Source organism: Phalacrocorax aristotelis, chromosome 13, assembly GCF_949628215.1.
Source record: "Phalacrocorax aristotelis chromosome 13, bGulAri2.1, whole genome shotgun sequence".
NCBI lineage: Eukaryota > Metazoa > Chordata > Aves > Suliformes > Phalacrocoracidae > Phalacrocorax > Phalacrocorax aristotelis.
In genome coordinates, this window is record NC_134288.1 from 12,641,925 (window position 1) to 12,655,963 (window position 14,039).

The 14,039-nt window shown below is 50.3% G+C and overlaps 1 protein-coding gene across 2 annotated transcripts in view; it reads left to right on the forward strand.

Moving 5' to 3' along the window:
- The window catches only part of LAMA5 (laminin subunit alpha 5), a 95,970-nt gene that overhangs the window by 45,824 nt on the left and 36,107 nt on the right, over window positions 1-14,039 (forward strand). For both annotated transcript variants that reach the window (XM_075108726.1, XM_075108727.1), the window contains exons 4-15: window positions 753-871; window positions 1,122-1,292; window positions 1,759-1,856; window positions 6,729-6,844; window positions 8,021-8,139; window positions 8,707-8,797; window positions 9,571-9,705; window positions 10,178-10,240; window positions 11,572-11,712; window positions 12,095-12,232; window positions 12,487-12,621; window positions 13,115-13,249. In XM_075108726.1, the coding sequence (XP_074964827.1) occupies window positions 753-871; window positions 1,122-1,292; window positions 1,759-1,856; window positions 6,729-6,844; window positions 8,021-8,139; window positions 8,707-8,797; window positions 9,571-9,705; window positions 10,178-10,240; window positions 11,572-11,712; window positions 12,095-12,232; window positions 12,487-12,621; window positions 13,115-13,249 (1,461 nt within the window). The remainder of the gene's footprint in view (window positions 1-752; window positions 872-1,121; window positions 1,293-1,758; window positions 1,857-6,728; window positions 6,845-8,020; window positions 8,140-8,706; window positions 8,798-9,570; window positions 9,706-10,177; window positions 10,241-11,571; window positions 11,713-12,094; window positions 12,233-12,486; window positions 12,622-13,114; window positions 13,250-14,039) is intronic.

Here is a 14,039-nt window from a genome sequence, read left to right on the forward strand (position 1 = left end):
AGGAGCCCTCGATTGCTGTCCCCAAGGGGTGGTTCTGGGTGGCTTCAGCATTTCTGTTATGTAGCGTTGGCTTAAGAGCGATTGCAGAGTTCAGAGTGAGGTGGGAGAAGGAGGTGTCCTGCAGGCAGGCAGTCTGCTTCTCCCAAACACCGCAAGCCCCCTCCCCACACCTGCGTGTCCACCCTGCCTGATGGGAGATGGCGCAGTGGTGGCTGTGGTTTGTGGTTGCTCCCGTCGGGTAGTTCTGTGCTGGCTCTTTGGGAATTACCCAAGAAGTTAAGGAGCTATGTGAACATGATGGTACAAGCTCCTACATCAGGAGCAAAGCTCTAGCAGCAAACAGGCCTTCATCGGTTCAGCAGAAGCACTGTAGCAAGTCCAATGCCAGCAAGGCAACAAATTCAGACCAGGGTTGGAGTTCAAGCTGGTTAAACTGTGAGCTTAAAGCCAAAATTAAGGAGTGGCTTTCTCTGCAGGCAGTCACAGTAGGTACAATGACTATTCTCACTTTCCTCATTTACTGCAATGAGGTGATTTGGGGGATTTTCTGACCATGCCCATTACTCTCATAGTGACTCCCTCCCTTACTGGAGTATATGTATGTTAGCAATGACAGAGTTAATACAAAGCAATCTGTATGTAGTAAACACTTAACAAAGAGGATACACCCTTCTCTCCTGTTGGTCAGTGTGGGAAAATCAGTCTGAATTGATCCTTTTCTTTTACTGCACTCATCTCTGGTTGATGAACAGCTTCCAAGAGGGACTGCATTGAGAAATTTGGACTGCAAACCGTGGATCGTATCACCAAGGACGACCATGCCATCTGCACTACTGAATACTCCCGGATTGTGCCTTTAGAAAATGGGGAGGTGAGCAGTTGCATATTTTCATCCCCTGGAGTTTCCAGGGTTTCTCAGTGACTCTAGGTACTCTTATTAATTGGTTCCCTCTTGCCTTTTGGATGCCACTTAAACTACTCAGTTAAACCAAGTGAGACTGGCAGGGAACTGATTCAGTCGTGTTGAGGGGAGGTAAAGATTGGGTTTGGCTAAGCGAGAGATTAATTTCTTCCTGCCTCACAGGATTACACAGATTTTTTTCCCCTCCTTGCATTCACAGATTGTTGTCTCTCTGGTAAATGGGCGCCCAGGAGCCATGAATTTCTCCTACTCTCCTCTGCTGCGGAATTTCACGAAAGCCACCAACATCAGACTGCGCTTCCTACAGACAAACACTCTGCTTGGACACCTGATGGGCAAAGCTTTAAGGGACCCTACGGTGACAAGGAGGGTAAGGCAGGCCTTGATACCTCTCGCTAATGAGGTGGAAGTGTTTGAGGGCTGTGCGTGCCACCTCTGGGGAGAAGGCATCCCTGGATATTGCCTGTGGGGATTTTCTCTCTCTGTTATTGTGCTCCCCCAGCTGAAGGTGTCTGCAGCAGATGCCACTGCTACTGGAGCTGGAGGCTGCTTGGGAAGAACTGTGCTTTGCACCAACAGTGCGAAGCTGGGAAACACCTCTTGGTGTCATGTGTGGCTTTCTGACTGTGCTGGGAGACTCAACTTGTAGCTAATGGGCTCTGTTGGTGGTGGTGGGTCTTAGCATAGGCAGATATTGCAGCCTACAAGGCCCAGCTTGTCACTGTAAGGGAAATATCTCAACACATTTTACTGGATAAAGTCCTGAATCCTGAGTAGGGCAGTTATGAAGCTTGTTCGTAAAGATATTAATGGCCAACTTTTCTTGTGCTCTCCAGTATTACTACAGCATCAAAGACATCAGCATTGGAGGGCGCTGTGTCTGCCATGGCCATGCAGACGTCTGTGATGCAAAAGACCCTAATGACCCTTACAGGTACATTTTTTTTCATTTTTCCTGAACTCATAATAGTGCCAGCACTGTTGTTTGTGGCTCTGCCCTGAGAATGAATCAGAAACTGGTCCAGCCAGAGTAGCAAAACCTAAAGGTTTTGTTAGGCTATTCTTCAGCCAGATCAGCTCCCTGGTCTGGTTTTCCTGCCCGCAACTTTGCCATCCCCATGGGAGCAGGGTGCTGGAATGGGAGGGTGGGCACACAAAGCCAACACTGCTGCTGAACATATGGAGGTTGCTTGTCAAAGCCCAGGACTGGATTCTGAACTTGTTCAAAGAAGTCTATTGCTTCCCAAGTGACTTCTTACAAACTGGGGCAGTGCTGTCATAAATAGATGGTCTCCCAAGAAATCAGACTCCACTGCCCAGTTCTGCTCGTAAGAACCATAGACTGGTTATGTACGTAGCTATGTAACCACTCTTTGCAAAAGAGAAGTGCATGCAAAGCGGTTACATTTTGGCTCACAGGACTCTTCCCATCCGCCTTGGCAACTTGAAATGCCAAAGAGCAGCTTCCAACCGTGAAAGTGTTGCTTCTTAGCCATCTGTTTGCAGCCTGAATGTTGCCTTTATGAAAGGGATGGGTAGATTCAGCTGGACGAGGGGAGTTATATTTCTTTCTCATCAGGATCGTGTAGAGCTTTTGGATCTTCTAAAATAAAATTCCAGTGAGTCCCAGCCAAGGTTAAAAGCTGCTAAGTGTTAAAACAAAGATGTATTGAAAAGCAAGTCTGCGTTAGTGTGCCTAACTCTCTGACAAAGGGAAGTTCGTAAATATTTGAGTGTACAGTTCCTTGGTTTTGTTTTAGACTTCGGTGTTGCTGGGTGCACAGGACACTCGTGTACCAGGGCAAAAGGGCTTCATGATGCAAAGTAATTGTTTAACATTAAAATGCCCTGACATTTCTTGGGTATATTGGTGGCTCCGGGCTCTCCAGGAGGGGAGGGAAAAATTGAGGGAGATGTGTTGGGATCCTTGTTCAGTGCCACTTCTGCTGACAACTGTCTCTGCCTCCCAGAACTCCCCTCCTCCACTCTCATTTGAATGCATTTGGCATCTTCGCTCTTGGCCCCAAATTGTGCTCTAATGTTGCAGCACATGTTCGTAAGCAGCTGTTGCGTTTCACCCAGAGCAGATCGTGCTTGCCTGGAGGAGAAAACATTTCCTACTTGGGTGCTTTGTACATTCAGCACATAACATCTGTAAAGCCCTTTGGGATACATCAGGGCAAAGATGCTGGTAAATAGAAGAACTTCTCATGGCATTGCTGTACCCTGTTAGCAAGCCCAGGAGCATGTAGAAGTCAGCAGAAATATGATGCTTTCAGTTGAGAAAATGGGTAATCGGTGTAACACTGCCATTCTCCAAGGCTCCAGCAGCAGCTGTGCCCAGCCTTTCCACTGACGTGGGCACTACTGGGCAGTCACCCCACCCCTCCTGCCCCGACATAGCACGGAGCCCGTAAGGTGGTACCTGCCATAACGCTGCATGACAGGAGGCATCGCAGAGGCGGGAGGGGCTCAGACACACTGTCCCTTCGTGTCACAGGCCCCAGCTGTCAGAAACATCATTCCTTCAGAAATCTGTTTGACCCGTCTGAGTAGGAGGTCTGTGCCCCTCTGCACATGTCCTGCCTCTTCAGATGGCGATGTGTGACAGCAACAGGGCAAGGAAATGCAAATAGAGGGAGACAAGGAATGAGAATTGGCCCAGCTCTATTAAAAATCCCAGTTATGTCTCAGCCTGTCTGGGAGGTCCCTGTGTCTCATTTTAACTCTTCTTTTCTGCCTATGTTTCTTGTGCCTGTTGCCCAGAGAGGCAGGATGAGCACTTTGATAGAGGTGAGGTGAGCTAGAAATCTTGGCAAAGACTTTAGGACGTGATGGAGCATGTTCGTGAGCTGACTTCCTGGCCATAAATGATAATGTTTATCCAGCTTTGGAAAGTTTCTCTGAAGTGCCAAGTTACGGAGGCTGCACATCCAGCTGTCTTAAGTTGGCAGCATGTCTGGTCCCCATGTGAGTGTGTATGTGCAAGGGCCTACAGTGTGTGGGCAGATACAGCCTCCTCAAGGGTCCTTTGCACTTTTCACAACTGTCTCTCTTTGCCCCAAGATCAAATGGCCTGAACGAAGCAGAGGGAAGGAAAGTTCTCCTGGTTAAAGGTGAACACCAGCAGGATCAGGCACAAACCTTTCTCCTGGCAAATCCCATGAGCAGCAAGATAGGCATCATCAGGGACTGGGCATGTTGCAGACAGAGGGCCCAGGCAGGAATCATGTGTTAACATGTGGCTGCTGTTGATGTGAGCTCGGGAGAACCCGGCAAGGGCTCTGCATCTGTCTGCTAAGAGCAACTGTTCCCATGGGTTCATTGCCCCATCATGGATGCCACAAGCAAGAGAGGAGACAAACAGAGAGTCCAGATGCTGGTTCTGTGCCAGATGCTGAAGATAACCAGCAACACAACGGTAGCCTGGCAGGTCAGAAGCAGATCTGCAGGAGATGAAGGATGCTTTCGCACTGCTGGATCCTGAACACTAGCTTGCTCTTTCCCATTTTGGAAGGGGAAGCACCATGTGTGCTGGCAGATTTGTGATATCTGTGAGTCCCTTCTGCAGGTGGCTTTCCCTCAGTTCAGTCAGAAGCAGTTAGAGGAAGGGGCTTTTTATTCTTGCTTGTGCTACTCAGATGTCTCAGCCAAATCCAGATGCTGTAGCGCTTGTGTACCGCTCTCAGCTCTGACACAGCTACTCGCTGGAAACTGTTTATAGTCCGTTATTGAGCATCAATTCCAGTGGGAAGACTGTGGTTTTTATTTTTTACGGCAAGACTACCAGGAAATATGTGCTATGTGAACACAGCCGCTCCCTATTCTTGCTTGTATATATTTAATCAATGGAATATATAAATATTATAGCTTATGCACATTTGTCCATAATTCATTAGCAGCACGACTCAGCACAAGGTGCGGTCAAGCTGCCGTGATAGATGAGTTCTCTGAGAGGCTGTTGCTAGCTCCGGACGGCACAGACTAAATAAATAGCTCCTTCTCCATCTGAAATGTGCATCTTTACTCACTGAGTGCTATCTTTGTGCATTCTGGGAACTGAACTAGTGCTTTTCAAACATCTCGAACATTCAAGAGCCAGGGTGTGTGGCTGGAGTCACGTCTTCCAGCCAGGAAGATTAACACTGCTCAGCAGGTTTATAAGTTCCCTGAGTCAGTGACCATCTTTCTCCACACGTATGTATATGCACGTTGATCTTGATCTCCAGCTGCTGCCATGGAAAAAAAAAACATAAAATTTTGTTTCCCTGGAAGCGCTGAGTGGTAGCCAGCCAGGTGAGAGGTCTGCGGCTGGTTTCATTACAGAGGGATGACCAAGGTTTGCCTCTTATTGAGTCTCCCCCTTGGGTCTGCAAAACACAGGGAGAACAAGGTTCCTGGTGAATGTTTCAGGGCTTATTTTTGCCGCCTAAGCTCCAGCCAACCTCTCAGGGGCTCGGTTTCGTGCCTGGACTCTGCCAGCCACAGCCCAGCCTGTGAATGCGGGTGGGAACAGAGCATCACAAGTGCTCAGAGAGCTGACTGCGGCCAAGCGTTCCATGGTGTCTGCAGGGGGAGGACTGCCAGCAGGGCTGGGAGCAGGGCCAGGACCTCCTGCCTCTCAACCCCTCCGGCTGAAGCAAACATGCGGAGTGTGGGTCCTGCCCGCCTTGCCCCAAACTTTCAGATCATCCCATATTTCATTAAAATGATTTCACTTGTCCCATGCTGCTGCCTCTCTCTGGCTTTTCACTATACGTATACTTGCAGGTCCCACATCTTAAAAATACATGTGGGGGAAACCGTGACGCTCAGCTCACTGCAGACATGGAAGAGTGTGTCTGCACCCCTGTATTTCACCCAGAATGACTGCTCCATTTGTTTCTAATGTTTTAAAAAATTACATTTATTTTTAAACACTGCTTTTGAATGGAAAAGCATTGGAGGAGGGAAAGATGGGAGTGGCAGACCAACCCTGAGGGGAAATGAGTAATTGCACAGATAAAAGCTGGAACATGCTGTATTATCCATAAGTCTAATACAACAGAAAGCGTTTGTGTTGGATGGGAATCGCCTTCTGGTAAGTGGAAGTTTTGGGGATGATGTCACTGATGTTAATGAATCACCGTTGCGGTTGAGCAGGGACAAGATCCGTTGGTTGACTGTCGAGATTTCTTGCCTGGTGCCTCCGGAGCCGCCTGTTTACCCAGCACAGCCCTGTCTGTGCCGGCTGAGAAAAGCAGGAGGTGCATCTCACAGGGAGTGTGGGGCCAGCATCTGCTAAAAGACTTAATTCAAATTTCAAGGCTTCCTCTGCGCAAGCACAGATATACCTGGAGGAGCAGATGGGAACCGTGAGGCCCTATCCCTCTCTGGCTCTGGGCTGTCATTTATTCCTTTCACACTGCCCCTGCACAGTGGTGGGGACATCTTTGTGCCCCTGCACCACGCAGCTCCCGCTCAAGTAATTTACTTCAGCTCAGGTTTCTACCACTGCCACCTCAAACCCTTTCACTTTCTATTGCCTGTAGAGCTGGCTAGGCAGTAGCACACTGATTCTTCTCTAATCCTAGTCTCAAGTGACAAGTTTGGTGTTTGGCTCAGAAAAAAAAAGATAAGCAATTCAAAAGTTTAAAACAAATGTCTTAGAAACCTCTTTTCCAGAATATTCGGATTAACAAATATTGCTCGTTTGTGTGTCTGACTAGTGTTAGTTATGCACAGCAGGGTTATGCGGTGGCTCCCTATCCCACGCATCCCCATCGTCACCCCAGGTTTGGCTGTACCTCGTTCCCCTCCCTTGCAGGCTGCAGTGTGACTGCCAGCACAACACCTGCGGCGGGTCCTGCGATCGCTGCTGCCCCGGCTTCAACCAGTTCCCGTGGAAGCCCGCCACTGCCGACAGTGCAAACGAATGCCAGCGTAAGTGGGAGCTGGGTTTTTCCTTCCTTTTCCAGCTGTTTCACAAAGCACAGATTGACCACCTTTCACCAGCCCCTTGACGTTGCAGTGTAGAGAAGCCATTCACCAAAATGGTCGGGTTTACGGTGCGTGGCACTGGGGGAAGTGGAGATCACTGGCACTGCAGAGAGGACAGTTTGCACAACGGTTAATTGTGCTCAGTCGAGGCTCGAACAGGGGGGCCACTAGGTCTGTGCGGGACTTTGATTCTGCTTATGTTCTAGTCCCTCCTCTGTGTCTAAGGGTTTGTGCAGGCAAGTCTCGTTGCTCAATTCTGTCTCCAAGATGAATTACATTTGGATGTGTTTACATACAGGAGATCTTTATTTGCCTAGAGAAACCTTTGGTAAATGCCGACAGTGGAATTTATGCTGCACTGGGAATGCAGAGCATGGAGCATAGCTACCTCACACGATCTCTTATAAACGCAGGGCAGCAAAGGACAGTTGGATCTTAATCCTGTGGGTTTATAAAGAGCACCCTCACTGTGTGCTGAACTTTACAGCTCACTTTTTCATCCCAAATGGGATAAAAGAGGCAAGAACATTGCCCTCTAAATGACACTACTTGAGGTCCCAAAGTTGGGTAATTTCTCTTCCTCGTCTCTACGCGCCTGCATATATTTTACTTCTGATTTTGTGCCTGCTGCCGTTTTTTTGGTTGCAGACTAGACTTTGTGAGGAAGTGGCTGCTTCTACACTTTTGAACTGGAAGACTTCTGGGAGCCTGGGTGATCGTGTAACCCCCAGATGCATTCAAGCATCTTTCCTCATTGAAATGTAACCCATCCAATGTCACAGAATCACAGAATGGCAGGGGTTAGAAGGGACCTCTGGAGATCATCTCATCCATCCCCCTGCTGGAGCAGGCACCCCCAGAGCAGGGGCACAGGGCCGCGTCCAGGCGGGGTGTGAATGTCTCCAGGGAAGGGACCCCACAGCCTCCCTGGGCAGCCTGTGCCCCTGCTCAGGCACCCGCACAGGGAAGGGTTTTTTTCTCATATTTAAGTGGAACTTCCTATGTTCCAGCTTGTGCCCATGTTCAAACCCATGAGGAAGAGTTCATATCTTGAGATCCAGCTGGTGACTGAAGGACCCCTGGACTTGCGGCTTAGCTAACGTCTCTTTGTATTTTCAGCTTGCAATTGCAACGGCCATGCCTACGACTGCTACTATGACCCAGAGGTGGATCGCCACAAAGCCAGCAGAAGCCACAAAGACAAGTTTGAAGGGGGAGGTGTTTGCATTGACTGTCAGGTAGGTCTGAAGATCTCCCATGGAAAAAAACGCTGCAGATTCTTGTGTTTGTTTCTGCTGTTGCCATGGAGTTCAGCCTGGCTGGCAGCTCCGCCAGCCCCATCACACATCCTCTGTTATCTTTATTAGGTCTACCCCTGGAAATTTAGTCTCTTTGCTGTAGATTAACGGACTGTGCACCAGTAAAGAAAACAGCACTTGGGTTCCTAGCCATCCCCTGGGTAGTACCATTTCTTTTCTGATGCTTCAGCGTTAGGTCTGCTGAGACACTGTGTATTGGGAGCAATAGATTGGTGCTGAGCACATTAGAAAGTCCCTGCCTAGTTTGCAGTGTTCAGGTGCTGCCATCTCTCTGGATCTCTCTCTGACCACCAAAATGCCAATCTCTTTAGCCTTAGATTTGTTTTCAAATCAGTGCGTGTGGAATTCTGAGCAGATTTAGGTCTTCTGTGTGCTGAGACTTTGGAGTCGCTCCCTCTGGACCTTGAAGCTGTTAGTAAATCTGGCAGATGAATGTGAACCCTGGGGGCAGCGGAACTGATGCCCCTCTAACCCACTGTCTTTCAGCACCACACCACGGGCATTAACTGCGAGAGGTGCATCCCAGGATACTACCGGTCCCCTGACCACCCGATCGATTCTCCATACATTTGCTATCGTGAGTGTGATTTCCTCTGCAGGCTGTAGATGCCTGCTTGGACTTGATGATGCTGGGGAAGGCGGTCTGAAGGATTAGGCTGAGAGATTTTTCTGGTGTAGGGAGCCGAGCCCCATAAGAGATGTGGCTATGTGGGTGGTTCCTGCTGCAGCTGGCATTGCCCGTGGAAATGTATGTGCGCACATAAGCCATCTGTGCATGCAGGTGCTATGTGTGTCTACAGCACCTGTGAAATCAGAAGTGGTGACATATTCTAAGGCTGGAATGAGCTAAAAATGTGTTATTACCCCTGCTGTTGCCTGCAGGGCAATCCAGTCTTATCTGTCATCTCTGTGCCCTTTCAGCTGGCACTTGCAGACCATTACTGTCCGTGCCCTAAGAGGGATTTCTAGGCAGCAGTGGGTTATATCCATCTTGCTGGGGAGCCCAGCTCATTCTGGTAGCTGTGACACATCAGCTGTTCTGCGTGGCATCCTCGTGGCAGTGTGCCACCCCTGCCTCTCCAGGGAAATTGGGGTCTTCTGGAGAAGCAAGTTGGGGCTGTGCTGCTTTACTTGGGACTCTGCAGTGGGACAAGCACAGTGAGAGCAGTTCCTCTAAGCCAGACCCCTTTTGAAGGCGCAAAATTGCACTTTTTATTTTTGGAGAGAATTTACAGCAGATGACAGGGTCCCTTATAGAGGCTCTGTGTCATAGTGATGCTTCTGTGGTGCTCGTGGCTGGCCAAGGGTCTCAGTTAGTGACAACCACTGCCGGCTTGTCCCTCCCTGCAGGCTGTAACTGTGAGTCTGACTTCACCGATGGCACCTGCGAGGACCTTACCGGCCGCTGTTACTGCAAGCCCAATTACACCGGGGAGCACTGTGATGCATGTGCCGAGGGATACCTCAACTTCCCCCACTGCTACCGTAAGTGGGGGGTGTGGGGCCGTGGGGTGGCCAGGTCTGGGACCCCACAGACCCAGCGGGTGCAGGAAGGGCCAACAGCTCCCATTGGGGCTGCTCTCCAGGTGCCTTCTCCCTGTGCCACATACCACTCCTGTACCAGGAAGAGTTCCTGTGGGTGAGAATAAACCCACATTTGGCTTTGGTGGAGGCTGCACCAGAGCTGGGCTGGGCTGAACCTGGCTTTCTGGAATCAGCAAGAGCTTCCCATTTGGTTGGAGTCTCATCTCTCACTTTCTGTGAAAGATATTTTTCCAGAGCCCAGGTTAAAAAATGGTTGTAATGGATCTTTGTTTAGTGGGATGTCTGCACTTTTTTGCATGTTCCATGTTTTCATCCAGCCTGTTCAGCTTTGGGATTGTCAACCCATTGATATCCCCACAGGATTTCTTTGAGCCTATGTGATGACCTGTACAATGTCTCTTTCTCTGCCCAGCCATTCCAGCTTTCACTCACAACGATACTGGAGAACAAGTGCTCCCTGCAGGACAGATAATAAGTAAGCAGTGCTATTTTCCTTGCTGCTTTGGCAATCACCATAGTATTATTGCCCTTATATCTCACCAACCAATGCAAGATGAGGTCTTCAGCTTACTGGGCACATATGTTGTAAGAGGCAGCCCTGACACAGAGTGGTTCTGGGAGAGGAGGCGGCAGAGGGGTGGGGGAAAGGAAGGTTTATGATCCCCTTTTTATAGACAGGGAAACACTAGCCCAGAGTAACCACATGATTGTATGCTTTTTTCTGGGGTCCCTCCTGACCTCCCTTTAAGGAACATCCCAAGACTACAGAGGGGCTGTAGCTGAGCTGGAACCTGAGCTGGGTTCTTCTAAATCTCAGCCTCTGGGTTTAGCTACAAAGCTGTCCTTCTGCCACACCTGCATGCTGTGCATTTTCCATGTGATGGACAGCACAGCGGGTCCGTGCCGATGGCCCCCTCCGCACAAAGCTGCGGGTGGCACGGCTGCAGGTGCCTGGGAAGCGTGCACAAGTGGCCGCTCACTCTGTGTTGCTTTCTCTGTTCTTTTGAAAGCTCACCCATGCCCTCATTCCTGCTCCCCTCCGCCTCCCTCTTCTCTGATGCTCACTCTTCTTGGTTCATCTCCTCCCTTGTGCCTTTTTTTCCCCACCTCTCTTCTCACCGGGTCCTCCCCTGTCTCATGCTCCCCAGTGAGCTCCAGATAACCTTTTCCTTCCTTCTGATATTTTAAACTCTGTATCTTCCAGACAGGTTTTTATTTCCTGAGCTGGAATTTCTCACTTCCCTTCTCATTTCCCAACCTCCCCCTCCCTCTGGTTCTTGGATGATTTTTGCCCTTCTCTCTCCCAGCCCAGCACCCCGCACTGCTGCCGTCAGTGAAGGCAGGGCTGGCCAAGGGCCTCAGCGCTGCTGGCCCGGAGCACCTGCCTGCCCTGGCAGCAGGAAGGTCTCGGATAGATCTGAGCATGGGGTGACCAGAGAGAAACCCCAAACCCCACCCTGGTTAGCCGAAAGCTTTGGTTATCCCCACACAGCTCTTGGGCAGTGCTGCACGTCTGGGCTTGTGCAAGCCGCGTTCGTCTGCCCTGGGCATTGCCCCACTGCCTCTCCAGCACCTTGCGCATCTGCGTGATGCTGAGGTCTCCCAGCCGCCCTGTAATCCCGAGAGCCAGGTGTGCTTGTCACCTGAGCAGGGTTTGGTTAAAACTTTTGCATCTGGTAGGAAGGTTATTAGGAGGCAAATGCTCGAGCTGTTGCCTCTCATGGCAACTCCTTCCCTGTCCTTATGGGACCTCTGCCCAGCAGCAGAGATCAACTGACAGCCATGTGTTGTGTGTCCCCACTCCAGACTGCGATTGCTATGCCGGTGGGACAGAAGGCAACGCCTGTCGCAAAGACCCTCGGGTGGGGATGTGTGTGTGCAAACCCAACTTCCAGGGAACACACTGTGACCAGTGCTCTCCAGGCCACTACGGACCCAGCTGCCAGCGTGAGTGACTCGGGGTTAGCGACCCCAAGCTTGCCCTGCTCGCCTCCCTGCTGGGGAGGAGCACGCCTCTCCCCATCCTCCGCTCATGTTGGGGAGGAGGAATTCTCCAGCCCAACTTCCAAGTGACAGATTCCCATGACTTTAGCTGGTATTTTCCACCCAGCCCTAACCCTCCAGCATCCTCCCAGCCTGGGGGGGGGCTCTTGAGAAATCCCCTATGGATGTGAGCTATGGGCTAGGCGTGTTTGCTGTCAGCTGTGTCCCCCATGGTTTCTCCAGCAACTGCATTTCTACCCCAGAGGAAAAGGCACTCTGGTTCCATTCCTAGGAAGAGAAACGACTAAGGAGCTGTTTATTTACTAGTGCCCTTGTTGCTTTCCAGCCTGCCAGTGCTCCGGCCCCGGTCAGTATGACGGCACCTGTGACAGCGAGACAGGGCAATGCCTGTGTCGAACAGGATTTGAAGGGCACTTGTGTGACCAGTGCGCTCCCGGCTACTTCAACTACCCCCTGTGCCAGCGTGCGTATCTGTCCTCCCTTGGGCCTGGGTGGGCATGAACAAAGCCAGAGTCTTTTGGCAGGGTTTTGAAGGAGGACTGGGAAGTTGTTTTGTGGGTGTTTTGGAGGATATATGCAAAGGGCTGGGACTGACAGTTTGAACACTTATAGCAGGACCCAAATGCTCATCTGAGAACCTCAGAAAAAAAAACCCATATCACCATGAGCTTTACCTCCTGCTCCCAGCACAGGCCAAATGGTTTCTCTCTGTTGCAGTATGTGGTTGCAGCGTGGTCGGGATGCTGCCGGGAGGCTGCGACTCCGCTGGGAGGTGTTTCTGCAGACCCGAGTTTGCTGGGCCGCGGTGCGAGCAGTGCAGTCCTGAGCACCACTCCTACCCTCACTGCTACGGTAAGAACATTAATGTTCAGTTTCTGCTGGTCTGTCACCTTCTGAAAAGCATGCCTATTTTTGCAAGGCGTTGGTGTTTCACAAAATCAAACCCCATGTGGTTTGCACTGTGAATTTGGCAGGCTTGTTCTGGAGGTCATGGATCATACCAAAGCCTGGAAGACAAAGCCATTTTTATCAGTCACACTTCCTCATCACAACCCTGCTGTGACCTGGTTTCTCAGCTTATGCCTTTTTTTGTGTCTTTCTAGTGCATTAACCTACTAAACTGCTGAGGAACATTCAATGGGCTGTAAAAAACCCTCAGTGGCTTTTTCCTGGTATGGCCATGACTATAGCTGAAAATATTCCCTCTCTCTCCAGGGGATTAAGAAATTAATTTAGTTCTGATGGAAATGGCTAATTCCCGTGGGGCTGAATGACAATTCAGACCAGCAGCGCTTGGCCACGGATCACACATTTCATCAGACTATTGAGTGTCCTGCTCTTACAGCTTGCTCCTGCGATTCCCGGGGTGCGGTGGACAACAACTGCAGCCCAGCTGGCCAGTGCCGATGCCACGCAAATTTTGTGGGACACACCTGCAACCAGTGTGCCCTGGGCTTTTATGGGTACCCCAGCTGCACACGTGAGTAACCACTGTCAGATCTCAGGGAAGGGAATAGCTGCTGATACTGGCTTTGTGATGGTTTTCCTTTCCATAACCCGTCTCCCAAGGTTGTATATGAATATAGTTGGCTCTTGCAGCAGGAATCAATTTCCAGTGCACAGTTCACCTGGCTATCTCATCTGACAGTCATGCTCTATAATGAGTAAACATCTTGAAGAAATGCTTCTCCAAAGGCCGTGCGGTTTGCGTCCCCCAGTTCGTTCACTGTCACTAACAGCAGGAGCTTGGGTCTGCCTGCTCTATCTGGAAATAAAACCCAGACTGGATGCACGGCCTCTAATCCAGCAACCTATTAAGTAACAAAGCTACAGAGTATGACCTGGGGAGCAGCTGTGGTTCAGACTCTCTCTCCAAAAGCATTGTGTGCAGATGCACATAAACGTGCTGAATTGCATCTGCCTGGCCTCAGACTTGAGTGCCTGCAGCCAGAGAGAGCAGGGCTCTGAGTGGGGTAAGCAAAGTCTCAAACCACATGTTGAGGTTATACCCTGGTGCCATGAGGTGCTCTGATGTGGCTCACATGACACATCCAGGCTCTTCAGGGCTTACTCCACCTTGGTTCATGCCAATGCACAGGAGGAGCAAGTGTGCTGAAACAGGCAGGAGTACAGTTGTACAGCAGGGTGAGCAACAAGGATCAGGATTTGGGATTTCATGTCAGCCCCAAATTCAAGGCGTCTGCTGACACGGTGAGAGCTTTGCATCCACTTCCCTGGGCACTGTGCATCGCTGCTGGTGCCAGGGCTGA